At 49.0% G+C, this 27,271-nt stretch overlaps 1 protein-coding gene across 1 annotated transcript in view; it reads left to right on the plus strand.

The window, feature by feature from the left end:
- CACNA1E (calcium voltage-gated channel subunit alpha1 E) overlaps positions 1–27,271 on the plus strand; it is a 420,129-nt gene that overhangs the window by 343,948 nt on the left and 48,910 nt on the right. The window contains exons 24-32 of the mRNA XM_073356587.2: positions 54–343; positions 7,201–7,360; positions 8,042–8,171; positions 10,579–10,638; positions 12,046–12,152; positions 20,217–20,228; positions 23,820–23,916; positions 25,664–25,824; positions 26,785–26,922. Of these exons, the coding sequence (XP_073212688.1) occupies positions 54–343; positions 7,201–7,360; positions 8,042–8,171; positions 10,579–10,638; positions 12,046–12,152; positions 20,217–20,228; positions 23,820–23,916; positions 25,664–25,824; positions 26,785–26,922 (1,155 nt within the window). The remainder of the gene's footprint in view (positions 1–53; positions 344–7,200; positions 7,361–8,041; positions 8,172–10,578; positions 10,639–12,045; positions 12,153–20,216; positions 20,229–23,819; positions 23,917–25,663; positions 25,825–26,784; positions 26,923–27,271) is intronic.

Genomic DNA, 27,271 nt, shown 5'->3' on the forward strand with positions numbered 1-27,271 from the left:
ACAATCCCACCTGTCTTTCTCTCTCCCCTTGCCTTCCTCCTTTCTTCCTGTAGAACCAATGAAATCCCAGCCAGTGATGCTGCCTTTGCTGGGGCTATGCGGGAAATGAGTCCCCTCAAAGTCCCCCATGAGCTCAACGAGGAGAAGAACGCTAGCTTGACAGAGCAGGACTGCAGCGGCCTGGAGACCAGTGACCAAGCCCTGCTGGGCAGCTTGCAGATGGAGATGAGCCGAGCCATCAGCAGGAGTGAACCCGAGCTGTCCTCCGTCACAGCCAACATGGAGAAAGTCACCGAGAGCACCACCATCATGATCGATGTCCAAGACTCCACTGTGGTACAGAGTGAGGACCTGTCTCTTTTGCTGTTTGCCTCTCTCTGATCTGCCTTCCTTTGCAGTGGCCCCTGAGGCTGGTGGGAACACTGTGGATTCCCCAGAGAATCCTCCAGCATTCATGCAGCCCCAGCACTGTCAACCCTCCACCCCCACCCCATCGTCCCTCAAACCCTGAATTCATAGCCAAGGCCCCATATCCTGTGTGGCAAGTTGGACCTAAGTCCCGAAGGAAGCTCTGGATGGGCTTAGATGACACTAGTGCCCCCACTGTTGCTACCACATGTGGAAAGCCAACACTGGGGTTTTTCTGTGGCTGGGTGGTTACCAGGTTGCCTCACAGGATAACGGCACTTGCAGCTCTGATTCGCCATGTTTCACCATGATTCATTCTCCATTGCCTCGTGGTTAGGCCACGTCTCCACTGAGCATCTCAGCCATTAGTAGCCAGGGCCCAGTACAGCCGCACTAATGCACCTGCCTAGTGTAGACAGCCAAAAATGCTTTATACTGTGATTTGATCCAGGGCAGTTTATCCCTGCTTGAACCCCGCTCCCAGACACACAGCAGGAAACAGGCGGGGCATGTCTCTCTCCACCCCCCCGCCCCCAATCCACTCCACTGTGGCCTTGGGGTAAAACTGCGGAGAGCAACCAGCCAGAGACTCCAGCCGTCAGGGGAAGGAGCAAACAAAGCAGAGACCTTCAGCCATTCTAGTCAAAAGACTCAAAACTGTTCTCTCCCTTCCCCTGCCCTGCTGACCGGCTGTCTGCTCCCACCTTGCCTCCCTCGCCAAATATGTCTGTGCTAGAGCTGGGAGGTGACTGCTCCCACTCGAGGAGACGTACCCACGCTGGGACCCATCGAGTCAGTGCGCTAGAAGAGAAGTGCAGCTGGGAGTGGCCTGAGTGACGGGGCAGGGCTAGTCAACCTGAGTATGTAGCTAGCGTCTCGGATGGCATCATCTGTCCTGCTGTTCGGGCCATCACAGCTGTGCTTCTGTTTTTAGCGTGCTAGCTGGCTAAGCACTAGTGTGGGTGTGTCTCCTCGAGCATAGACATACCTGCATCTTGTCACCTGAGCTTCACTCCACACCTGCCCTTCATACCTCGTCCCCTGCTCTGTCCCTTTCAACCCTTTCCCTTTTCTTGCCAGTTAGGTGATTCCCCTCCTGACTAAACACACACCCGCTAAAAAAAATTATGGAACTAACATGACACTTGCTACCATTCCATTAAGAAAAGGAGGACTTGTGGCACCTTAGAGACTAACACATTTATTTGAGCATAAGCTTTCGTGAGCTACAGCTCGCTTCATCAGATGCATTCAGTGGAAAATACAGTGGGGAGATTTATGTACACAGAGAACATGAAACAATGGGTGTTACCATACACACTGTAAGGAAAGCGATCATTTAAGTTGAGCTAATACCAGCAGGGGGGCCGGGGTGGGAGAAAACCTTTTTTAGTGATAATCAAGGTGGGCCATTTCCAGCAGTTGACAAGAACATCTGAGGAACAGTGGCGGGGGGGGGGGGGGAATAAACAGGGGGAAATAGTTTTACTTTGTGTAATGACCCATCCACTCCCAGTCTCTATTCAAGCCTAAGTTAATTGTGTCCAGTTTGCAAATTAATTCCAATTCAGCAGTCTCTCGTTGGAGTCTGTTTTTGAAGTCTTTTTGTTGTAATATTGCGACTTTTAGGTCTGTAATCGAGTGACCAGAGAGATTGAAGTGTCCTCAGACTGGTTTATGAATGTTATAATTCTTGACATCTGATTTGTGTCCATTTATTCTTTTATGTAGAGACTGTCCAGTTTGGCCAATGTACGTGGCAGAGGGGCATTGCTGGCACATGATGGCATATATCACATTGGTAGATGTGCAGGTGAACGAGCCCCTGGTAGTGTGGCTGATGTGATTGGGGCCTATGATGGTGTTCACTGAATAGATATGTGGACACAGTTGGCAACGGGCTTTGTTGCAAGGATTGGTTCCCAGGTTAGTGGTTCTGTTGTGTGGTATGTGGTTGCTGGTGAGTATTTGCTTCAGGTTGGGGGGCTGTCTGTAAGCAAGGACTGGCCTGTCTCCCAAGATCTGTGAGAGTGATGGGTCGTCCTTCAGGATAGGTTGTAGATCCTTGATGATGCGTTGGAGAGGTTTTAGTTGGTGGCTGAAGGTGACGGCTAGTGGCGTTCTGTTATTTTCTTTGTTGGGCCTGTCCTGTAGTAGGTGACTTCTGGGTACTCTTCCTGCTCTGTCAATCTGTTTCTTCACTTCAGCAGGTGGGTATTGTAGTTGTAAGAATGCTTAATAGAGATCTTGTAGGTGTTTGTCTCTGTCTGAGGGGTTGGAGCAAATGCGGTTGTATCATAGAGCTTGGCTGTAGACAACGGATCGTGTGGTGTGATCTGGGTGAAAGCTGGAGGCATGTAGGTAGGAATAGCAGTCAGTAGGTTTCTGGTATAGGGTGGTGTTTATGTGACCATCGCTTATTAGCACCGTAGTGTCCAGGAAGTGGATCTCTTGTGTGGACTGGTCCAGGCTGAGGTTGATGGTGGGATGGAAATTGTTGAAATCATTACACAAGGTAAAACTATTTTCCCATGTTTATTCCCGCCCCCCGTTCCTCAGACGTTCTTGTCAACTGTTGGAAATGGCCCACCTTGATTATCACTACAAAAGGTTTTCTTCCCCCTCCCACACCCCCGGCTCTCATGCTGGTATTAGCTCATCTTAAGTGATCACTCTCCTTACAGTGTGTATGATAACACCCATTGTTTCATGTTCTCTGTGTATATAAATCTCCCCACAGTATTTTCCACTGAATGCATCCGATAAAGTGAGCTGTAGCTCACGAAAGCTTATGCTCTAATAAATTGGTTAGTCTCTAAGGTGCCACAAGTACTCCTTTTCTTTTTGAGAATACAGACTAACACGGCTGCTACTCTGAAACTTACCATTCCATTGTTCACTCTGCTTGTGTGCTAGAGCCCTTCTCCCACCCTGGGTCTGGTCTAGTTCAACTGCTAGCTCTTCCTGGTGGGGCTGTCTACCACTCTGTGTTTGTACAGTGCCTAGCACAGGGGTGGGCAAACTGCGGCCTGCAGGCTGGATCTGGCCTGCCAGTCATTTTAATCCAGCCCTTGAGCTCCCACTGGGGAGCAGGGTCTGGGGCTTGCCCCACTCCGGCGCTCCAGCTGGGGAACAGGGTCAGGGGCCATTCTACACGGCTCCCAGAAGCAATGGAATGGCCCCCCTCCAGCTCCTATGCATAGGGGCAGCCAGGGGGCTCCACTCTGCACGCTGCCCCTGCCACAAGTGCCACCCCCGCATCTCCCATTGGCCAGGAACCACGGCCAACAGGAGTTGCAGGGGCGGTGCCTGCAGACGGGGCAGCATGCAGAGCCACGTGGCCATGTCTCTGCGTAGGACCTGGAGAAGGGACGTGCTGCTGCTTCCGGGAGCCACTTGAGGTAAGTGCCACCCGGAGCCTGCACTCCTGAGCCTCCAGCCACACTCCAACCCCCTGCCCCAGCCCTGATCCCCCTCCTGCCCTCCAAACCACTCAATCCCAGCTCGGAGCACCCTCCTGCACCCGAAACCCCTCATCCCGAGCCCCACCTCAGAGCCCACATCCCCAGCCGGAGCCCTCACCTCCCCACACCCCAAGCCCCTGCCCCAGCCCTGATCCCCCTCCCACTCTCCGAACCCCTTGGTCCCAGCCTGAAGCACCCTCCTGCATCCCAAACCCATCATCCCTAGCCCCACCCCAGAGCCCACACCCCCAGCCAGAGCACCCTCCTACACCCCAAACTCCTCATCCCCAGTGTAACAATGCTGCCTCTGGTGGGACCCAACTGAGAGTATCAATTCAGAACAAATTGCTTAGAGCAGGGCAGTTACAGCCCCGGGCTGGTGGTTCTTCACCTCTAAGGCACACCAAACCAGCCAAACAGAGAGGACTTTGGTCTCACCCCACTGGCTAACCATAAGTCACACAACCAATTCCCTTAGACACCAGTTTCCCAGTATCACCACCAGTGCCACTCATTACGGGGATGAATGGTTATGAAAACCAATACCCCCATAAAAGAAGAAAGGTTCTCCCGATCCCAAAGGACCAAGCCGCAGACCCAGGTCAATATACAAATCAGATCTTACCCACAAATCATGCTGTTGCCAATCCTTTATAATCTAAAATCTAAAGGTTCATTCATAAAAAGAAAGAAATATAGATGAGAGCTAGAATTGGTTAAATCGAATCAATTACATACAGTAATGGCAAAGTTCTTGGTTCAGGCTTGTAGCAGTGATGGAATAAACTACAGGTTCAAATCAAGTATCTGGAATACAACCACGGTTGGGATGAGTCATTCAGTCCTTTGTTCAGAGCTTCAGTTTGTAACAAGGTTTCTCCAGAGGTCAGAAGCAGGACTGAAGACAAAATGGAGGGGTTTTCAGGGCCTTTTATATTCTCTGCACATGGAAGTCACATGTCCATGCATGACTCAGTTCTTTGCAGGCCAACGCCATTGTTTACATGTTAGTTTGAACGTTCCCAGGAAAGCTCAGATGTGGATTGGCGTCTCCCAAAGTCCATTGTCAGTTAAGTGTTTCTTGATTGGGCACTTCCTGAGAATAGTCCTTTCTTAAGAAGCTGACCAGATGCTTCACTGAGGCTACTTAGAATCAAAACATATTGAGATACAAGTATATAGCCAATATTCATAACTTCAAATACAAAAACGATACACACATACAGACAGCATAATCATAACCAGCAAATCATAACCTTTTCATAGACACCTTACTGGAGAACCTTTGTACAATATTTGCTGCAAATATATAACAGTGGTTGCAACAATGATCTATACGGTCACAGTTTACATCAATAACATCATACCCAGCCCCACCCCAGAGCACACATCCCTAGCCGGAGCCCTCCCCCACGTCCCAGCCCAGAACCGCCTCCCATACCCTCAACTCCTGCTTTCTGGTCCCACCCCAAATCCCACACCCCCAACCAGAGCCCTCACTCCCCTTCCACACCCCAACCCCAATTTTGTGAGTATTCATGGCCCGCCATACAATTTCTATTCCCAGATGTGGCGTTTAGTCCAAAAAGTTTGCCCACCCCTGGCCTCAGGCACTGCTGTAACAACTAAGCAGATGAAGAAAAGCAGCAGTGGAGTGAAACATGATTTTTCCTTTCTACACGAGCGGTTTGCATTAGTACAGCTACACTGGAGGTTGTAACCGAGGCTGATCCCCAGCGGGGCAAGGCCTTCTTTCCACTAACCACAGAAATGCAGGAGGAGTCTCTCAGCCGTGCTTTGAGCCCACAGGGAAACTCCCCCCGCAAGAGCTGTGCTAGAAAAAAGGCCAGGCCTGTGCCAGGAGGGTGGAACAGCCTGTTGCATATTGCTCAGGACAAACCCTCCAGACCTCAGGCAAAACAGAAGCATCTCCCCTTTGGGCGTGTGCTGTGCTCAAATGTGCAACTCAGCCCCTGGTTCTGGTCTTGACTCCTGCACTTTGCAGATGCATCTCACAGTCGTGGCTTGCTCTACAGTGGTTGTTAGTTGCCCACTTTCTCTCAGGCTGTGCCTTGTCTTTTTCTCCCTCTCCATTTCTCCTTCCTACTGTCTCTTTCATTCCCTCCCCTCTTTCCCATCCATCTTCACTCATATGACTTCTTTCCCCTTCTCTTTTCCCTTTTCCCCTTTTCTCTCCTTCCCCCTTTCTCACCTCCATCCTGTCTCCTTCTCCCTACTCCCTCATTCCCTGTCTCCTTCCCACCCTTCTGTCTCCTTCCCTATTGCCAAGGCCTATGTGAAACACTAAATTAAACTTTATCTACAGTGAACCCATCCCACTCTGATTGCCTGTCAATCAAACCCTAAAAATGAGAGGAACATTTCCCCTCACCTTCAAGGTGAGAGATTTTAAATTGTGTTATTAATTAAACATCACCACAAAAAAGTGCCTCATTAGAGCCCTTGTCTCTGTCTCTGCATGACAGTCTGTGTCTGTCCTTTCCTTTTCATCTGTCTCTCGCTAACAGCAGAACTTGGATGTGGGAATGTAAAACAGCAATCTTGCCGTTCACAGTCCCTCTCGCTGTGGAGAAATGATATTCTTAGGCGGTTGAGTAGTGTGCATCATTCTTTTTGTTGGTTTCAGAGTAGCAGCTGTGTTAGTCTGTATCCTCAGAAAGAAAAGGATGCATCCGATGTAGCTCACGGAAGCTTATGCTCAGATAAATTTGTTAGTCTCTAAGGTGTCACAAGTACTCCTGTTCTTTTTGTTGTTGCATTCACAAGGCAGCAGCCAGAGCAATGACTGAAGAGCATGAAGTTTTACAGCAGCCTCGGTGTGCAATACTCTCTTGAAAGTGCTCTTGCAAGGGAGCTTATCACTTTAGATAAGCTATTACCAGCAGGAGAGTGGGGTGGGAGGAGGTATTGTTTCATGGTCTCTGTGTGTATATAATGTCTTCTGCAGTTTCCACGGTATGCATCCGATGAAGTGAGCTGTGGCTCACGAAAGCTCATGCTCAAATAAATTGGTTAGTCTCTAAGGTGCCACAAGTCCTCCTTTTCTTTTTGCGAATACAGACTAACACGGCTGTTACTCTGAAACCTGTCAATTTTGGGAGTGACAGTGTATTCCAGGCAGGAAGCCATCAACCAGTTGCCAGTTCCTTGTGGATAACCCATCACTAGCTCTGCAGCCAAAGCTCATTGTAGCTGTTGACATGGTCAGCCCATCTCCTGTGAAAATGTCCTGTACTTTCATCCAGGGTAAATGTCTCATGCAGCTGTTAGCCTGCTGGGTCAGTAAAAGGACTGATTTCTTTTGCAGTTAGCAACAAGACGGATGGAGAAGCCAGCCCCTTAAAGGAGGCAGAGACAAAAGAGGATGAGGAGAAAGAGAAGAAGAAACGGAAGAAGGAGAAAAGTTCAGAGACGGGCAAAGCGATGGTGCCTCACAGCTCCATGTTTATCTTCAGCACAACAAACCCGTGAGATATTCTTTGGTCTTTGTACCGGAATAACTGAGCCCTGGAGAAGGGAAGGATCTGATGGGTCAGGGCCTTGTAGGTTTTTACCATTAGCCAGTTGGGTCTCTGGAGGAGCTGGGGAAGCCTGAGCCAGCATTGCGGCCCCCTACTTGCACCCCACCAACTTTCTGTATTTGCTGCTGCTTCCTCAGCTCCAGGGGGGCAGGAGCAATACTGGCCCAGGCTCCCTCACCCACCTGCTCAGCTACCGCAGCAACCTCAGATGGCCAGCTGGCTTCAGCAACACAACAGGACTGGGAGATGCATGAGCAGCCTGATGCTTGCTACCCCTGAAGCCATACAGGGGTAGAGCTCAGCTCCTGCCGGTGCATGGACTCCTTGTGACTCCAGCTGCCCAGCTCCTACAATGCCTGGCTCCATTCCATTCGTCCCCCCAACGTGCGCATTGTGATCTTTAATTACATTTTCATTGACTGTTTTTTCCACAGAAGATCCCTGCCTGATTCAATGCACAGGGGGCCAAATTAAGGTTGCACAGGCAACCACAAATCTGGCATTTCCTAATTCTGAGTGCAACCGAACCAATGACCGTTCAATGCATTTTTTTGTGTGTAACCTTGTCTAAGACCTGGGTAATGTAGACGCACAGCTATTGATTGCTCTGAACTGTTTCTCCTGCAGAGTGCGGCGGGCCTGCCATTACATCGTGAACCTGCGCTACTTCGAGATGTGCATCCTCCTGGTGATTGCCGCGAGCAGCATTGCCCTGGCAGCAGAGGACCCTGTCCTGACTAACTCAGATAGGAATAAAGTGATTGCACGCTTTCTTACTGATCTCCCTGCCCCCTCCTGCCCAATCCATCAGCTGTGCTCAGAACAAAGTGGGGAGAGGAGGAAGAGCATTTGTACTTGCTAACTTGTCTTGCTCCTTTGCAGAGTGGTAGCAGATGGCATGCTGGGATATATTCCCCAGCATCCTCTTTGCTACTGCACGTGCCCATCCACATGACACCCACAATCCTGCCTCAGCATCAAGTTCAGAACTACAAACCCTCAGAGCAACCAGATGCTCACGTATCATTTCTAAACCTGGCACCCTTTAGCGTGCTGTTAGAGAGAGGGAGATCTGAAGTCTAGGAATATGTGTGGAGGCCTCAGAGTCAGCTGGGAGAGAAAGATACAACTGGGTACCAAGGGTCAGGAAGGGCGGATGTTTGATGGGAGAGGATATGGTGTCAGGCCAGAGAAGGAAATAGGGTGGTTGAGGCAGGTTGGTGGTACTTGTCCGATGTGATGGATAGGTGAACTGAGGCTGCCCAAGAACTAATGCGTGATCATTATCCCACTGTGAAATCCTGGGGGCAACAAAGCACCTGTGGTTTTCCCCATGACATAGCAAGGTAAGGTTTGCACTATATCTTTGCCTGTAACTGACTCGCCTAGTATATTGCATGGTAAAACTGCAGAGCCTGGCCTCCAGTAGGAAGTACAGCGAGATAGCGAGTGCATGTGACTTTCCTGCAGTAAACTGCACTTTTTCTTAACAGTGAAGACATAGCCTGAGTTGGGCTGGGGGATGTCAAGGTTAAAGGAAAGGAGACTGAGTGAGGGGCTATGCCGCGAGATGGTCACAGGAACAGCGTGAACAGAGGCCGGTGGTTTGATAGGGCTCACAAGAAAGAGAGGGAGCAGGACAGAGACGACCGTTGCTGTGACGTGGGTCTCATCTTATCACATCACGTCATCCAGCAGGAGGGAGGCTAGGAAAAAGGTTTTGTGTTGATTTGTCCAAGGAAAATTGAATCGGGGGCTCGGTTGTTGAATGAGAAATCACAGTTTGTTCTGGTGTTATTGTAGCCGGTATTTTGTGGCAATGTAATGGGTGCGTTACGTCTGTCAGTTCCTGGAGGACAAGCTGTTGATCTGATCTCACCTGCACTTAAGCAGCCTGGGTGCATTGACAGACCAACCAGACTGAGCAGGGGATGAAAGCACAGACCAGCCTTGGTTACTTTGTAAGCCACGTAGAATGGCCTCACGCCTAGAACGGAGGGGCCCTTCTAGGAGTGCCTACCTGAAACCAGCCATTCGTGCTCCATGGGGCAGAACCAGAGTTGGAATTTAGCAAGCTGGGATGGCAAATCCTTACTTGTCTCTGTTGTTGGTGACACAGACTGCACAGGAAAAGTGAGTCAGGAAGCTGGCATTAGTGAATCTCAGCTCAGGTGAGCCAGTCAGTCACTGCCCCGAGGATACCATGTCACAGTAGTCAAATCGTCCCCTTTCTACTGATGTTCATGCAGGCAGAAATTCATCCCTTTGCAGAGTGTCAGCCCAAAGGCGGTGCAGGATCTAAGACGTCTTTGGGGGGACATAAGAGGATGCACACCTGGTGCTGATCCTGCACAGCAGTGAATTTCACCCCCAGCTAGCAGAGTGGTGGGGCGCTGCCCCTTTAACAGGAGAAGGGAGGGTTTGCAGAAGAGGAGGAAGGAATCTGAAGTCAGTGCTGTGTCAGGAGCAGCAGGGAGCCCTGGAGTGGGCAGCGAGGGAAGGTTAATGGGAGGCAGAGTGAAGTGGGGGAGCAGAGCAGGGCCAGAAAGGAATGGAAGTGGGGGAGGGGAAGGATGAGCATGCCCCCAGTTATTTCTCACTGCGCTGCAGGGACACGGAGGGTTTGCATTCCTGTTGCACTGGTCTGAGTTAAAAATCAAAGCAGCGTTTGCTACTGCCCAGGCCACTGGAAATCCTCCTTAGCTACCCCCAGCACTGAATGATTTCTAGACCCAGTGGCTGCGATGGGTTAGCTCTGGCGGGGCACATGAGCTGGGGGGAGGCGACAATGCTAGTGGAACAGAGGGCTTTACCTGCAGGGGTGGGAACTGGGCATCCCAGCCACAAGTCTCTGCAGAGAGGCCTCCATCTTCTCCTGGCTGAGACAGAAAGGCACCCAAGATTTTATAGCATAGGTAGCGGCTTGATGAATGGCCAGGAAGTTTTCATGGGATACCTGGATTACGTTTCTGGCTGTGCCGTGCTCCTGGGTAATGGGCTCTTTCCTAGCTTGGCTCCAGGACAAGAATGTAGGCCCTTCTTTTGATTTTCAGTGGTGGAGGAGTTAATGTGCGTCCCTAGAAGGGTGCACGAGTGAGCCCAGGGCGTGCAGCCTGAGGGGATGTTCCTCACAAACACCCACTGCCTCTGCTCTGTCTTCGCAGGTCCTGAGGTATTTTGACTACGTTTTCACGGGTGTCTTCACCTTTGAGATGATTATAAAGGTAAGAGAATCACTCGGAGGAGCTCCCAAAGGCTTGTGTAGGTGTGCTGAAGAGGGGAGCGGGAGGACGGGCGTGCATTGCTTTCCCAACAGGGTCCCCTTAAATTACAGCTGTTTCCTTAGTGCTGCCACCTACTGGCTAGCAGAGAGGCTGTCAGGGCTGTCCCGCGGGCTGCTGCTCTACCTGTGCAAAATTCTGCCCAACATATTTGGTCAGAAGAAAGTAAATGAGGGTAGCTGTCACTTTAATCCCTGGAGCCGCCCAGATCCGTTCCTATGCCTCGCCCTGTCACTGCCTGGCGTGCGGAACTGCCGGCTGTGCCGTGCTGTTGGAGGTGAGGGGACTCCAGGCAGCGGAGCTTAGCCCTGAACCGTCTCTCCCTTAGCGCCGAGTGAGCCTGGCAAGGTCAGGCAGAGTGGGGAGGAGAAGGGGAGCTGTTGGCACAGTCTCAATTTACAGTGACTTCCTCGTTGTGAGTAGAAATTGTCTGAGCATTACTGCGAACAGAATGCGAAATCACAGCTTGGGGTTAGTTCTGTCTTAAATTTGGATTAAAAAAACCCCCTTTGTGGAACCTCCTCCACATCCTGACCCGATTGCATCCCAACAAGACAGAGGCAGTGAGACGCAGTGGGTAGAGCACTGGACTGGGGTACAGGAGTCTTGGGTTCTATTCGTAGCTAGGCCACTAGCCTGCTCGGTGATGTTAGGCAAGTCACCTCCCTCCGTCTGCCTCAGTTTCCCCATCTGTAAAATGGGGATAATGTTCCTGACCTCCTTTGTGAAGCGCTTTGAGACCTACTGATGAAATGTGCTATATAGGCACTGCTTGTTGTTGTGTTGTTATTACTGGCCACCTCTTGAATTCCATAGGGCTGAGTCTGTGTGGTGCTCCTCTAAGGACTTAGGGCCAGGATTTCTACACTTGGGTGCCTAGAGTTAGGCCCCTTAATCCGAAGGTGACCAGATGTCCCAATTTTATAGGGACAGTCCTGATATTCGGGGCTTTTTCTTATATAGGCGCTTATTACCCCCCACCCCCATCCTGGTTTTTCACACTTGCTACCTGGTCAACCTACTTAATCCATATTTAGGCAACTGAATAAGCCTGATGTTCAGAGGTGCTGAGCTCCCATTGACATCAGTGGGAGTTGAGTGTTCTGCACTTCTGATGACCAGGCCGCTTATGTAGGTACAAGATGGCCCAGGAGCAGGTGTCCCTGGTGCAGCCCCCTGCAGCTTCAGCTCAGCAGAGTCCAAGGGCTGGTCAACCATGATGCTCCCTGAAGTCAATGGGACCAGTGGGGTGCTCAGCAACCCTGCAAATCCGGCCACTTGTGGGGTGGTTTTTACTTGATGGTGCTAAGTGAAGTATTTACTGCCTGTGTTTTCATCCCTTCCCTGCAGATGATAGACCAGGGCTTGATCCTGCAGGATGGCTCTTACTTCCGAGATCTCTGGAATATCCTGGATTTCATCGTGGTAGTCGGGGCACTGGTGGCTTTCGCCTTGGCGTAAGTGGCTGTCTCCCATTTTATGCTGCCTTCCCAGGGAGGTGTGTCGAGTCGCTCTTGGCGGGGCGAGCTTAGAATGGCAGCAAGAGCCAGCTGCGTTTTTCTTGTGAATCCATTCCTCCTTCGGTCTCCTTCACTTTCTGAATACCTCCCATTCCCTTGGCAATCCACAGTCACACTGCAGAGACAGAATCTTACGAGCCTGGCCCGACCGCCCAGCAACGCAGCTGCTGGCTTCTCCCTGTCAGCGTTGGTGGGGACGTCAGCCAGGGACATCAGCCTCGGATGTGGAAGAAAGGAGGAGGCAGAGGGGGGAAGAAGGAAGGAGAGCAGGGCTCGCAGAGATGGAGTTAGGCATCTGCTAATTATACCTAAGGTGGACAGAGGTGACACAAGTACGGTGTGAGGCAGAGCTGGTACTGGCAAACGAACACTTAGTCCCATGCAGTGATAACATCTGCTGGCCAGTTCCCATCACACTCCTCCTGGTGGAGGGGAGGGCATTTCCCTCAGGATATGCTACAGGTTTGTGCTCCTCATTAAAGATAGCAGCACAACTGGCTGTTTTAGCCCCTTTGTCCTCTGTACCACCAGCTGCATTATCAGGGACATGCTGGGAGCAGTGCATTAGCCAGCAGGGACAGGCCGGTTCCAAGGGGCAGGAAGTTCTGCAGGTCCTTAGCTTCGCCTCGATCGGCATTCTCCGTTTTCAGGTGCAGGCTTGTGGCATGCAGTTTCTCAGTCTCACAGGGGTATGGCGTGAGGACTGGCTTGCCATTTAAAAGCCATTCGGAGCAGGAGAGATGCTTTGCACTTAGCACACAGTGTGGGTGGGGGAAGAACCGGACATGCTGACCTTCCTGAACACACAGAAGCCAAGTGGTTGCAACCTAGACTGTTACCAAGGCGATGGCACTACAATACCAGGATGGCACTGCCCTGCTTATTCTGTGCGTTGGGACGGGGACAGAGAACAGGAGCATACCTGCTCCTCAGGCTGACCTCATCAGGGCCTCGCCCCAGTCAATGAGGATCTGGCTTTTTTCCTTCTGTTTCCAAGGGAGATATTTGGGGGTTGGAATTAATTTCTACCGATTTGCCCAGCCCCCTCTCTCCCATTGAGTGAGGACATGCGGTGTCATCTCAGTGAGGGGCTGGGCTGTACTTCCATGGGAAGGATGGGGGTGGGTATCTAGGGGCTCTGAGCCCATGGTGATGGGCACAGTAGAAGAAGAATTTCAGAGAAGGACGTCTCGAGGGCCAATGATCCTGCTGAGCAGTGTCTGCTCAGTGCTCAGGTACCTCCTGAGAAGGGAAGGAGCGGAGAGCAGGGTCCTGTGTGCCAGCATGCTGTGAGTTTGTCATGTTGTTGTTCTTTCTTTGTGCCTTTGAAACGTGCGCTCGTGGCTTTAGTGCTGGTGGAAGGGGAGGGACTGACAGTCGTGGAGAGCGAAGCCCTCTGTTTGTCCACAGCTCAGGTACTGTGCAGGGGGCCTCAGGGATCCTGAGGCCTGAGGTCACTTGATGGATTATGGGCCATAATCCATCACTCCCCTTTCTGCGTGTCACTTTTCCCGCTCCCTCGGCACATACACCTGCTCATTCTCGCTCCCTCTCTCTCACTGGCTCATGCACTTGCTCTTGCTCTCTCTCTCACACTCTCTGGTCCTTTCAGTCATGGCTCTCTCTTTGCCAAGAGCCCTGGAGAATTCAGCTGGCTCTGCATCTGACCAGGTTAGCTCATGCACCTGTGGACCCAACCAGAAAGTGAAGGGGGGGAATGAGGTCAGCCCTCTGGGACCTCCCTGGTGCCATATCTTGGGGATTGAGCCAGGCTGCCAGGTGACTGAGCAGGTGCTCTGCTAGGTGGGGATATGACTCTGACTCCTTGTATAGTCTTCAGGTGATTTAGAGTCAGCCATACCACAGGAGCTGTATAGTGGCTCTATCAGGTGGGTAGAAAATACAGGTCTTCCTGCCTCCTGTCCAGGTTCTCTCTCTTGTGGAGATTGAACTCATACTCATTTGAGCTACTATTCTGGCTGTGGCTCCGCACAGGATAGCTGCTTGTACTGGGGATACCAGCAATTAAGGACAGGCTACGCAGCTCGAGGGATAGGTAGTAGGGTAATGGAGCCTTCCATGTCTTGGTTGCCATTCAGATCCAGGCTAATAGTTACTGAAAGTTCTTACCATCTGCTGGCTGTTGGTGGCTTCTCAGGCCATTTCCCAATGGACAAGTGTCTGCATCATGAAAACCACCGCCACAATTAGCACTAACCGACCCCCGGGTTTTCAGCCTCAACAGAAAGATAAAGATTGATTGAATGGCACGTGGTGACTATGCTGCTCTCACCCACATTGGTGGTCCTTCTTGGTCAGTTTGGGGCCCATCAGCAGGGCAATGTGGGGGAGCTTGCATTGTCACCACGTGGGCTGTGCCTGTTCTGTGGCTAAACAGAACTTCAGTCTGCAGAGCTGTCAGCCTGACACTGTCACCAGCACATTCTCTCCCTCCCACCAACCCAGACATTGCCCAGGTTCTGTCCCCAGTGTTTTGCAGACCCACCTGGCTTCCTCAGTGACTGGCAACTGGCTCCTTTACAACTATGGCCATCTCTAAGAAGGGGAATCTATCTTTTGGCATTGGGGAGCAGCTGAATTCTCAATGGAAAGCATTCTATCCATTGGTTTAGACACTCAAAATTCCAACACAGAGAAGGCCCACATGCCTTCATGTATGTTTGCAACAAACATATATGTTGCCCTACGTAGTAGTGCTAGATATATAGATCAGTAGCTGCTTACACCATGTACAAGAGCACTTTATAATGTAAACCTGCAAATTTTTCCTGGGGCAGTTGTCTCCTGTTTTTGAAGAATGATCTGATGCTCATAACCTTGGGTAGGGAAAGAAGAGAAGAATTGCCTCAGCATAATGACGGCTGCTCCTTTGTGATTTCCAATCGGCTTTTACATTATAAAGCATTTATAAGAACACCTGTCTCTCCTTTGGATTGCCTGTCCCCTCCTCAGCCTGGTGGGTGGAGCTTTTTCTCTGGCACTGGGCACTGCCAGGCATTGGCACCTTCTGCTGCCATCCTCTGTTCCTGTGGAGATGCAGAATGTTCACCAACTATAAATGTCCATAGCTGCCTGCCTTGCTCCATTGTGGTTTCAAGGGGAAGTGCCTTCCAGGTTGCTCTTGAATTCACTTTTCTTTTCCCTGGATGATCTTCTTTGTGTGGAATTTGGTTTTCACACAGGGGCCATGCACCCCTCTCCCTCGTCCACCTTTGCTTTTTGTGGGAGCAAAACAAAGGCACACAGCCTTGGACTTTCTGGGTATTTGCACATCTAGCTGGGTTACTGCCATGCTATTTGTGAAGGAGGGGCTGTCTTACGGCCTTGCTGTATATTTGTGGCGACCCATAACACTAAGTCTGCGGGTGATGTCAGTCTGTTATCTTTGTTATCAGTCGCAATGTGGTAGAGTCCTGAAATCGGGAGACTTGAGCTTAGTGAGTGAGAGATGGAACACTGAATCCAGGTGGGCGGGAGGCGGGGAGAGGAGGTTGGCATGTATAGAATATCCTTACAAAGGTATGTCATCACCTTCAGCATTTCTCATGGGAAAAAACGCTAGAACACTCATGGAGTATTTGAATGTTCTGTAAATTTGTACAAGCTTTGACACCTTCTCTTCATTCAGGGAAGTTTGCCCTGGGATGCTCCCCTATGGTTGTGGAATCAGTAAAGTGTATCTGATGCAATCCAATGGGCACAAGGCCAGATGTCAGAAGAATGGCTTCTCTAGATACACAGCATTCAGTCTATTGTTTGATGGCGCACACTTGACACAAAATAGCCATGCAATCCTTGTGTAGTTCTTGTGAGGTTTCCAAAGAAATAGCCACAGCCCGGTTGTTATTAAAAACTAATCCAGACAAACCCAGATCTGTAAAGCCACAAATCCATAGATCACCTGCTACTTCACCATGTCACCTAAAACTCTGGTATGCCATCACAGAGAGCAGCCATCTCAATGCCTCTTACTCAAACTCTGCCTGGAGAGCTAATGTGTCTAACTAAATGTAGCCTACATAAACTTCCCAACATACCTGCAAAGGTCTCTGTTTAATAAATAATAATAATAATAATAAATTAATAATAACTAAATACACTGCTAGGTATTGTCTCCCCTCATGCTCTTAATAGGTATTATGTAAACTAGCAGCACTCATTTGCAGCTTTACATGTTCACCAAAGGTGGCGATAGCCATTTCTACAATATTATAAAAGATTGAGCCCCCATACTTCTTGAGAGTGGGGAGCTCGAACCATGGTCCTGTCAGTCCTCTCATTAATTTGGCCCTGAACAGCTGGGATAGAAGCAAGTCTTTCCATCCCTTGGTAGTAGCAGGTCTGAGTTCTCTTGGAGTTATGAGCAAACAGCACTATCCTAACACCCAGCATGGAAGAACTTTCAGTACTGTCTCTAGAAACAATGTCAGAATAACATTAATGGTGCAAGTTGTGTGTTTTTTTAGGTTGGATTAAAGCCCTAGTCAAAGCGAGGCCAAGTGTAAATAGTTACAGAGCAAATCTCCACATAGAACTGCTAATATATCTTAATCCTAACCTGCAGCACCTGTTGATATGCTCTTCATCTTCTCTCATACCTCACCTGCACCCTGATAATACTAATAATATAGAGCCCTATTTATGCAAACAAACCCAGTTTATACTAAGCCCATGTTTAGACAAGTCAAAATAAAGGCTCTGTTTTTCCATCACTGGGAATATAATAGTTAACAGACCACATCTAACTTTATCTTTAAACTATTCCATTAGCTTAGGATTTTGGACAATGGCTGGGAACTGCTTCTAAATATCCAGGGCAGAGTGATTTTAAAAAGTGTGTTGCTTCATCAGACTTTCTCCTACTTCACAGTCGTGCTCAGACTGGCCTCAGCAGATATCTAGCAGGGACTTGGCTCAAATAAATATGGGGAGCCCTTGGATGAATCACCAAGGCACAGTCAATTTGCTCTTTGACAAGAACTGGAGACGCTACTCCAGGCTGTCACCTCTGGGTCAGAGTGCTGTAATACTTTGTGGCCTCACAGAAGAATGGTGCACAGACTCCTGCACTCCCAAAAAAACTCCCCAGAGGTTTCTGGAATTTTCATGTGCCCTCGGCAGGGCTAGCAGCGAGCAGCGCTCCCTCAGAGGAGTGGCACGCCAAGAGTGCTGAGTGTGCGCGGAAATTCCAGAAACCTCTGGGCAGTTTTTTTGGGCATGCGGGAGTCTGTGCAGCATTTTTCTATGAGGCCACAAAGTATTACAGCGCACTAACCCCGAGGTGACAGTCTGGAGTAGCATCTCCAGTTCTTGTCAGCTTGCAGGATAAAACAGAGCCTACCTGCCCTATCTGCTGTGGCATCAGAGGGTAGACACCAAAGCAAGCTGTGGACAGGTTTCTATCAGCATTCCAGGCCTACCAGGAGGCCTCACTCATACGGGAAGAAACTCCCATCATCTGCTGCTAATCAACAAATTTATCAATGAAAGTTTATTTACTAACATGAAGCAGCATTTTAAAGCCAAATTGTGGGTCTCCCAGTCCGATTTGTTTTGATGGTTGGGGATGAGCCATAGTCCTGAGAAGTCTCCTCATGAAACTCACTGCATGAAACTCTGCCTGTGCAACCATTTGCTAATGTCAGAGTGAGCCTCCTTCCCAAGCCAGGGCAGGAGAGGAGCAGTAAGGCATAAACCATTGGAAATTCCCATAGAAAGGATGGTTAAGGCACAAGACTGTGACTTGAGACCTGGGTTCAGTTCCTGGCTCTGCCACAGACTTTCTGTGTGACGTGGGGCAAATCACTTTTTCTGTGCCTCAGTTCCCCATCCGTGAAATAGGGAGACTGATACTTAACCAACACCCCCGTGAGGGAGGGATGTGAAGAGCTTCGTTACTATGGTGATTGAGGGTGGTGGTAAGTCTCATAGAAAAGCTGATTCATAATAGACCATGTGTGTAGGTGATGGGTCAGGGTCACAAGGCCCTGAAAACCACTGTTACAGAGATAAAACCTGTAATTAGAAACTAACAAAACCTTCAGTGCCTACAGAGTTCAGGTGAACCTAAAGGACACCTGTCTGAATCTAAATCCAAGCCAGAGCTAGTGCTCAGAGACAAAGCTCCCAGCATATGCTTCCTGGTAGTAGTGCCAATGTAGAGGAAACGCAGAGGTGGGAATCTTCATACAAACTGCCGTTTGGTTAACCTGGATTTCACCTAATTTTATTCCACTGCAAATCTAATGGTCAGTCGGCTAAACGGTCTCCAGCAAATCCTGGTCCATTTAGAGCAGAGGTGGGCAAACTACGGATGTGGCCCGCGGGACCCTCCTGCCCGGCCCTTAAGCTCCTGGCCTGAGAGGCTAGCCCCGGCCTCTCCCCTGCTCTTCCCCCTCCCCCGCAGCCTCAGCTCACTGTGCCGGCGGCGCAATGCTCTGGGTGGCGGGTGTACGAGCTCCTGGGGCAGCGCAGCTGCAGAGCCGTGGCCTGACCCGGTGCTCTGTGCTGTGCGGTGCGTGGCTGGCTCCAGCCGGGCGGCACAGCTGTAGCGCCGCCAGCCACCGGTGCTCCAGGCAGCACAGTAAGGGGGCAGGGAGCAGGGGGGGTTGGATAGAGGGCAGAGGAGTTTGGGGTGGTGGTCAGGGTGGATAGGGGTTGGGGCGGTCAGAGGGCGGGGAACAGAGGGGTTGAATGGGGGCAGGGGTCCCGGGGGGCAGTCAGGAAGGAGAGAGGGGGTTGGATGGGGCAGCGGGGGGCAGTCAGGGGCAGGGGATCTGGGGGCGGTCAGGTGACAGGGAGCAGGGGGAGTGGTGGATGGGGCAGGAGTTCCGGGGGCAGTCAGGGGACAGAGAGAAGGGGTGGTTGGATAGGGCAGGGATCCCGGGGAAACAGTCAGGAATGAGAGGAGGGGTTAGATGGGGCGGTAGCGAACAGTCAGGGGCAGGGAGGAGTCCGGGGCCGGTGAGGGGAAGTGGAGTGTGGCGGGGTGGATGGGGCAGGAGTCCCAGAGGAGCCATCAGAGGACAGGGAACGAGGGGTGGATGGGGCAGGGGTCCCGGGGGGGCTGTCAGGGGACAAGAAGCAGGGAACAGGGTGGATAGGGGGCCACACAGCCTCCCCTAACTGGCCCTCCTTACAATTTTGGAAACTCAATGTGGCCCTGAGGCCAAAAAGTTTGTCTGCCCCTGGTTTAGAGATAACACGATAACCAGCTACATTCTCAGCAACATTCTGCTCATATCAAAGACCAATTTTCTAACCAACAGGGGAGAAGCCTGGCACAACAGCAGTTCCAGAGAGACCACAGCTCCAGTGAATCCCCACAGTCAAACCTTTAGCTTAGTTATTTTATATATATAGTCTCCAAAGTATATAATGCTCCATATACATGTCCTTCAGGGACCAGACTGGGATGACTACCACATTCATTTCATGTTCTGTCTATTTTGTTCAGATAGGACACGGGTAGGGCTTGTGCCCATTGTGTCATCCAGAATACCACGCTCCTCTGGCTTCTCTTGTAATAGTGACCACACCTCAGCTACAAATCAACTTCCTCTTCTCATCCAAATTTAGAGTATGTTCATCAGGATTAAGAGAGGGGGGTAGCTCCAGGTTAGTCCTTCCTGATTTCCCATGGAGAAGAGGTTAATGTCTGGAATTGTGGTTCCTGGTAAAGGAAATCTTCTTAATGGTACCGTGGATATACAGATTGCTTTTTAAATTCAGGTTGGGTTGAGTTTGGGTGAGGGGGTGGGGGAGAGGGGGCGGCAAGCAAAACATGTCCTTGTAGTGCTGAAATGTGTAGAATATCAGAATGCCAAGGCTGTGAGACGGGCTTGTGATTCCACTCTAATGCAGATCTCGTTCCCTGTCATCCTTGGCTCTCTTTCTCTCTTGGATTTTCTTATCTTCTCTGTTTTCTCCCCACCTATTGTTCGTTTTTGTTTTGCTGCTGCCTGACTGGATCACCCACAGGAATACATTGGGGTAATTATACTGTTTGATTCTCTTTGGGGTTACAAGCCAGGGAAAATGGACTTCTGGGGAAGCTGATTTGTCTGTCTGTGTAACTGAAGTTTTCTTATCCCATATGACTTCCTGCCTACATTTGTCCTTTCCACCTTGCAAAGTCATCAGCACTTCACGCTAAGGAAGTAAAGACGGAAAGACGTGGAGTGGGGTGGGGAAATCAAAATTGTGTGGGTGCACACATCAGAACATTGTAAAGGATGCAAGTTCTGTGCCCCGTACTCAATCTTTCCAGCTGTGACTATCAAGGCTCAATGAACTGGGCCTCAGATAGAACATCACCAGGTGTATATGGGAGATCCTCACAAGGAGAGAGAGAGGGGTTTGTATTCCAAGATAGATAGAAGAACACACAGAACTGTGTGTGTGTGTGTGTGTGTGTTGGAAATAAACACACAGTGGAGATTGATGAAGAGTACCATGTCCGTGGTACATTAGGAAGCCATGGTTATATGCCCTATCCTTCTTTTTTCATAAAGCAGTAGCAGATGCTACCCCAATCAGAGGGATCAGTTGGCCGAGCTTTCAGAACCTTGCATTCTGCTGTTTGGACTGTTCCATGTTCAAGTGGTAGAAGGCGGAGTGAATTATCACCTTCAACTGGGTGGCATAGACCAGCATAGCTCCAGAATCATGTCCTGTATGTTTAATTTTGGACCCCAGAATGAAAAGAAACCTGAAGATCGTTTCCAAAAACATTTGAGTTCCTTTCCTTTGGGAAAAGTGGTTGATAACATTGTTCCCAGGGGCCACTAGTCAAAATGCTTGTGAGCCAGCCTGTAACTTTCCTAGAAGTATTGTCTGGGAACCGTGTGGTAATAGAGTGTCTTGTGGAAGAGACTCCCATGTTCTCACTGAAGAAATAGCACTGTTCAGTCATCGGTGTTCATGTTAGAGCAGTGTAACACATAATGGTTTTAGTTCCGCTGGCCGTTTTAAAGGGCCACTGTCTGTATGTGCACCCCTTGTGTTTTAGACACATGAGACAATGCTGCATGAAATTAAGCTGAAATTGCTGAGTCTTACCAATGCCCAGGTTAAAACTATGGAGAGTTCTACATGCTTTTCACCAGGCATTGTAAATCCCTCTCCGGCAGCCCCTTTCCTTGGTCTCAGCAGGGACAGAGGGAGAAGATCCCTGACATCCCTTAATTCTCCCGCATCTCAGGCAAGGATCACAAGCCCCAACAGACCTGGGCTTTCCACCTACACTTTGCCATCTTCTGTGGAAATCTTGTGGCTAGCTAGCTCTTCTTCTCCCACTGACTTTTCAGGGATGGCTATATGACCTGTCCCCCTCCCCATTCTGCTTCAGAGAAAGGAACAAGTCAAACACTTTTCCTTTCTCACTCCTTGCAAATCCTTAGCAGGTAAATTCAGGAAATAGGTGCTTTGCCCTATCCTTTTCCATCCTGCAGCAATAGGAATGAGAAATGATCCTCCAGTCCCACTTTATGCTGCTTCACACTGCCCTTTACCTTGGTCTGGGGCTGAGACCTCCAGGGTGCACTCGGCTATTGGCGTTTCAGTCCCAGAATAAAGAAAAGGGTGGTGCACAGCAATAGGGTCTGAGCACCATTTTCTGGTCCCACTGTGAAATGCTTGTCTTACTGAGCATTTGGCAAGAGCTGGCTTGTCTTGCCATTGCTCCACCTTCCTGAAGAAGGAGGATCAGGGTAGGATCTGACCGTTGCCCCTGAAAAGCTCCCAAGGGCCACCAAGGTTTCCGCACTCCTCCCCCCAGCAGATACCAAAAGATCAGGAGGAAGCCTGTTTGGAGATGGTGATCCAGGACCTGCCAAGCCAAAAGAAACCTGAGACAAGGCAAAATCTTCCTGATTTCACATTTTGGGCCTAACCCTAAACTCCCCAAGCTTTGTTGAAACCCCTCACGAGCTCTTGGTTTCATGAGAAAAAGCTCACACAGTCCGAGTGTAATATGTCAGCCACTGACAGCTAGATGTTCCCCCCCAATCCCTTTCACAGCCTATTCCTCATGAGGAGAACATCTCACCGGGGGACCCTCACGCTGCTGGGTTGAGAAAATGGGCTGCAAGTTTGCCTTCCAAATAAAAAATTGTCTGTCTCCCAAAAGCTTTATAAAAAATCGGAGGTGAAAATTGCACAAGCAGCGCCATAGGCCAGGAGAGTCTGATAAATACTTCCGGGAGTGGCCTCAATGTGTTGAAACATCTCCCACAGAGTAACGGTGGTGCCAGAGCATGAAGTGGGTTAATCCCAATGTTTGTGCAGTTGCGTTAAATGGGGTATTTGTGGTGGTGTACTGTTATTGAAGAGTATTAATTAGTGGTTTTCTTTGCATCTGTTTATGGTTGGGTCTGTTATTGTGCTTTCTATTGTATTAACCCTTACAAAAGGAGCCGTGCAATTAGAAGTACCCTCTGTCATAAGTCTCCTTCTAGAGGTTTTCAAGTACAGCAGATGGATGCACAATGTACTGAAAGCCTTGTATATTTTACCAACACAAAATAAGATTCTGATTGTTCTCAGATCACAATAGTGGTAGCTACCTGCCTTGGTTTTGGGGTTTGGGGTTTTGTTTTTTTTTTAAATCGCAGTTTAAATCAGGGTTTTAACAGCATTTCCCTTCACAAAAATCTGTTTTTTCCTTATAACCATAGTAATAAGTTATGCTATAGATTACCTGTCAGACTGATTAGGGAAAGCATTCCTCAGCCCAGCAAGCCACAGCTAATAGTAGGCTAGTTAATGGGAGTGTGCCCAGGTTTTTCAGCCATGAAACAACTGAGGACATGGCCTAAGCTTTTCTAGGATTTTCTTGTGAGACAGAGAAGGCTGATACTAGAGATGAGAGCAATAGAAAAATCTATGCTAGATACCAGTAGATAGAGCACTTTGCCAACAAAGGAAATTTGCATTCTTCTATTTTGTACATTATTGTTGTTATAGAGATGTAATTTTCTTACAGCAGAAGCAATTTTTTTAAAATTGCAACATTGGTGGCATTTTGTTCTTCACGTTTGCAAATAGCACAGAGCGGAGAAAGCGTTTGCATTAGGAAAACAAACTCAGACCTGCCAGGCAGCATGAGTTTATGACACCACAGGAATACTGCGTGGCGTGGTGCCTTTGAAACAGATGGCCCAGCACAGCGAAAGTGTTGGATCACCTGCTTTAACCTTGTTACCTCAGTCTTTCTCACAATAACAAGATTTGCTACTGAAGTTGATCCTCATTGAAGAGGGAATGCACTAAAGCTGATGTTGAGCTTAGTGGTCTGCTTGCCTTCCTCTGATCCAGAGAGTCCTAATTTTTCATTAGCAAACACTTTCAGTATGTGTTTTGAACACTCATTGCTTCTGGAGGCAGGTACAGCCCCACAGATGCTAATAGATTGACACCTGCTCTCACCTAGGCTGCCTGTGGCCCTAGATTTCTCATGCGTCCCTGTTTTGGGAAGTAGTGAAAGCTGTTAAATATCTCCAGTGAGTTCCTCCCAAACTCTGGAAGTTTATTACCTCTCTTTGTTTTGTTTTTGGGTGTGTGTGCCTCCTTCCAACTCTGTAGGACCAACAAAGGCCGGGATATCAAAACCATTAAGTCTCTGCGTGTGCTTCGGGTCTTGAGGCCTCTGAAGACCATCAAGCGATTGCCCAAACTCAAGGTAATGCTTAAAATTCTCTGTCCTCGGTTCTGTTTATCGCCAGGTTCAGACAGAATCTTGGTGAGGTAATAATCAGAGAGTGTCCCCCAATGTAGAAGAGAGATCCTTCCTCTTTCCTCTCTCATTGTATTTGAATTCCAGCCGACAGAATGAGGACCAATTCCCGGTTAGAAATAGATAGAGTAGTGCTTGCACTTTATATCAATTGCCTTTCATTCCCAAACCTCAAAGAAATCAACAAACCGTACAGGTTGATTTACAGGTCTCCTACAAACTCAGTCTTCAGTTGTGGCACCTTACTAATAATAGACGGCTTAAGTTTCATATATGGATACTCAGTCATGTAAAGCAGGTGTGGATTCTTAAATGCCCGTTTGATGTGGGACTGGAGAACCTTGTTTCAGCACCCACAATATACAGGAATCATTTAACCTGCCACTGCAATGAAAAATAGCCTCAACACGAACCCCCAGATCCTGGATGCTGACACTGGTAGGCTGATCGAACCTCCAGACCTGGATCCCTCCACCAACCAACTTTGGAAAAACTCAGCTCTTGATTTAAAGGTCTGTCTTTAGATCCCACCAAGGCCGCTTGGGCTCCTTTTGCACTGAGAATTGTTCCTTTTTCAGCATTGCTGGTCGTTCTGATGCTTCCACGAGGCTGGCTGAAGTATCTCTCACACCCCCTCCAGTTCTGATTTAATTAGTGTGGCGGAATCCAGAATAGAGTCCAGAATACTACAATGGAGACTGCATGAAGCGGAGACAAAATAAAACAAAATACTCCCTTGCAAGAGTGAACTCACAGAGCCCGATTTTTAAAGTCAGCCTTCACCTGCTGCAAGTGATAGCACAGAGGTCTACCTATCTGATTTGCCAGCACAGGTAGGCCGGCAGAGGTCCAAAGGGTTCATTTGCTCTGGCAATTATTACTACTTTGTATGACCGTAGTGTCTAGTACAGTCATGGACTAGGACCCTGCTGTGCTAGGTGCTGCACAAACAGAGAACAAAAAGACAAGCCCAACTGCACTGGAGTTTTCACACCCTGGGTTGGTCACAGGACACATACATGGAAACTTGAGTTTTAAAAAACCCAAGGCTGATAGTATACTGAAAGCAGCTGAATGCTTTTACATTAATGACTTATTTAAAAAGTGTACTCTGTTGAGAGTAAGCCTTCTCGAGGTTATTTCCGAAAAGCATATTTTACAAAACAGCAGCGTTCTTTTATCTGAAATCCCTGGTAAGAATGATCATGCTGAAAGAGTAAACATCTAGTGCAAGTAAGGTTATGGATCTCTGCCTGCAGTTCTTTATTCCTCAGGCCTACCTGCCATACAGGACAGTGTCTCTCAATTGTAATTAGAGATATCCAGTCTGTCTTCTTGTTGGAGGTGAGGCTAAATAAATAAGTGTTCACTAACTGTTCTTAAGTACTGCTAATTGTACTGTGGTGCCTTGTATCCTGCCCTGAGACATGGTTGTGAAGAACCTTTTTATGGTATAAATATCCTTTGTGCCCATTGGGGCAATGCTTTCCCATAAGTGATTTTGGGATGTTCTGGTCATTTATAAAATAGCCTATTCTGCCTGGGACAGTGTCTGCTTCTGGCAACCTTTTCCTACCAGGAATGAGTCACATCTCCTCAAATGTCCTTTTTAGGTAGCTTTGGTCCCACCCTCTGACAAAATACATAGGTTCTCCGTGGTGAATCATGCCATTGGGTTTGCATTCTCCTGCAGGCTGTCTTTGACTGTGTAGTGACTTCCCTGAAGAATGTCTTCAACATACTTATCGTCTACAAGCTCTTCATGTTCATCTTCGCAGTCATCGCTGTCCAGCTCTTCAAGGGCAAATTTTTCTACTGTACGGACAGCTCTAAGGACACAGAGAAGGATTGCATGTAGGTACACTGTGCAGCATGCATGATCCAGTCTGCTTCCCGTGTGAAAACATCCACTCCTGCCCGTGGTGTGGAGAGAAGTAGATACATGAAGGACTAGTAGTGAAAACTCTGGTCTTTCACCCCCTCAGATGCTTGGGGTGTGAAGTAAGTCCTTGGTCATGGGTTGGAGCCACTCCTCATTTCCCAGGGAATCAAAGCCACAAAGCATTGTTTAAAGGACTAGTACAGATGTCTGGACTCGGTGAGGGCTGAATTCCTTTCTCATCCTTTAAGTGAAATGTTGCTGCGTTTCAGAGCATGGTCCCTGCCATTCCGGGGGGAAGGCCACTGTGGGATCAGTAATGGAAGGCCTGTCTTTAAATGAACAGTGAGCTTCCCATCTCACTTAAAGACAGACTGGTCTCCTCAAGCCAGAGCTGTGCTTCCTTCGCTCCAAGGGCAGCTCCTGCACTATCACTGCTGCTTTCTAGCACATTTTTCAATTAAAAATTCCATGGGGAAAAAACTGATTCTGAATTGCTGCCCTGTTCAAAATGTTCACATTAACTCCTGTGATGGGCTAAGAATCTGGAGGTGCAGCTGCCTGAAGAATCACATGAGCTCTGAACTCTCCTTCTGCCACATTCTCTGTTACAAGCTCAACCTACCAGCTCTCCCTTTTTCCTTCTCTCTTTCATTTTTCTTTCAATCTTTCCCTGACTCTTTCACCCCACTCTTCTCCCAGTCTGGTTTCTTCTTTCCTTCTCTTTTTGATTGCTTTTTCTCTCCCCTTCTCTCTGTCTCCTTCAACCTGTTCATCTTGTTTCTCCCCACCTCCAATTTCCTTAATTTTCTCTCCCCATCAAGACTTCTCCATCCTTACAAGGGGAGAAGAGTGTCCCTGCTGCCCCGCAAAATTAAATCTTCTTCAGTCCTGGCAGTATAAAGAGGTCCTGATATTCCCCCCTAACCTTACAGAGGCAACTACGTGGACCATGAGAAAAACAAGATGGAGGTGAAGTGTCGTGAGTGGAAGCGCCATGAATTTCACTACGACAACATCATTTGGGCTTTGCTTACGCTCTTCACTGTCTCCACTGGAGAGGGGTGGCCACAGTGAGTATTGTGCTTGGTCCTGTCTGCTTGCAGGTGTCCGTGGGCACAGGATTCATGAAGAAACTTCACATTCCCCTTTTGAAGAGCTGTTTAAATGGTAGGGATAGTAACTGGGTTTCTCCAGTTGGGAAAGGGGTAGAAGGCACTGAGAGAAGAGTTGGGGGGAAGGAGATAGGTCAAGAAATTATATCAGTATGTGAGAACTCTCACCAGTTAATGGGTATAGGAGCCTGGCGGAACCAGCTCTCTTCTTGGGAGGCGAATGCTGGGATAGTCCACTACCCTGAGTAGGCCTGAGGGGAATTTGAGACCAGTCAATCTCCCAGCATAAGTCAAAGGGGAACTCTGT

This window comes from Lepidochelys kempii, chromosome 8 (genome assembly GCF_965140285.1).
Source record: "Lepidochelys kempii isolate rLepKem1 chromosome 8, rLepKem1.hap1, whole genome shotgun sequence".
NCBI lineage: Eukaryota > Metazoa > Chordata > Testudines > Cheloniidae > Lepidochelys > Lepidochelys kempii.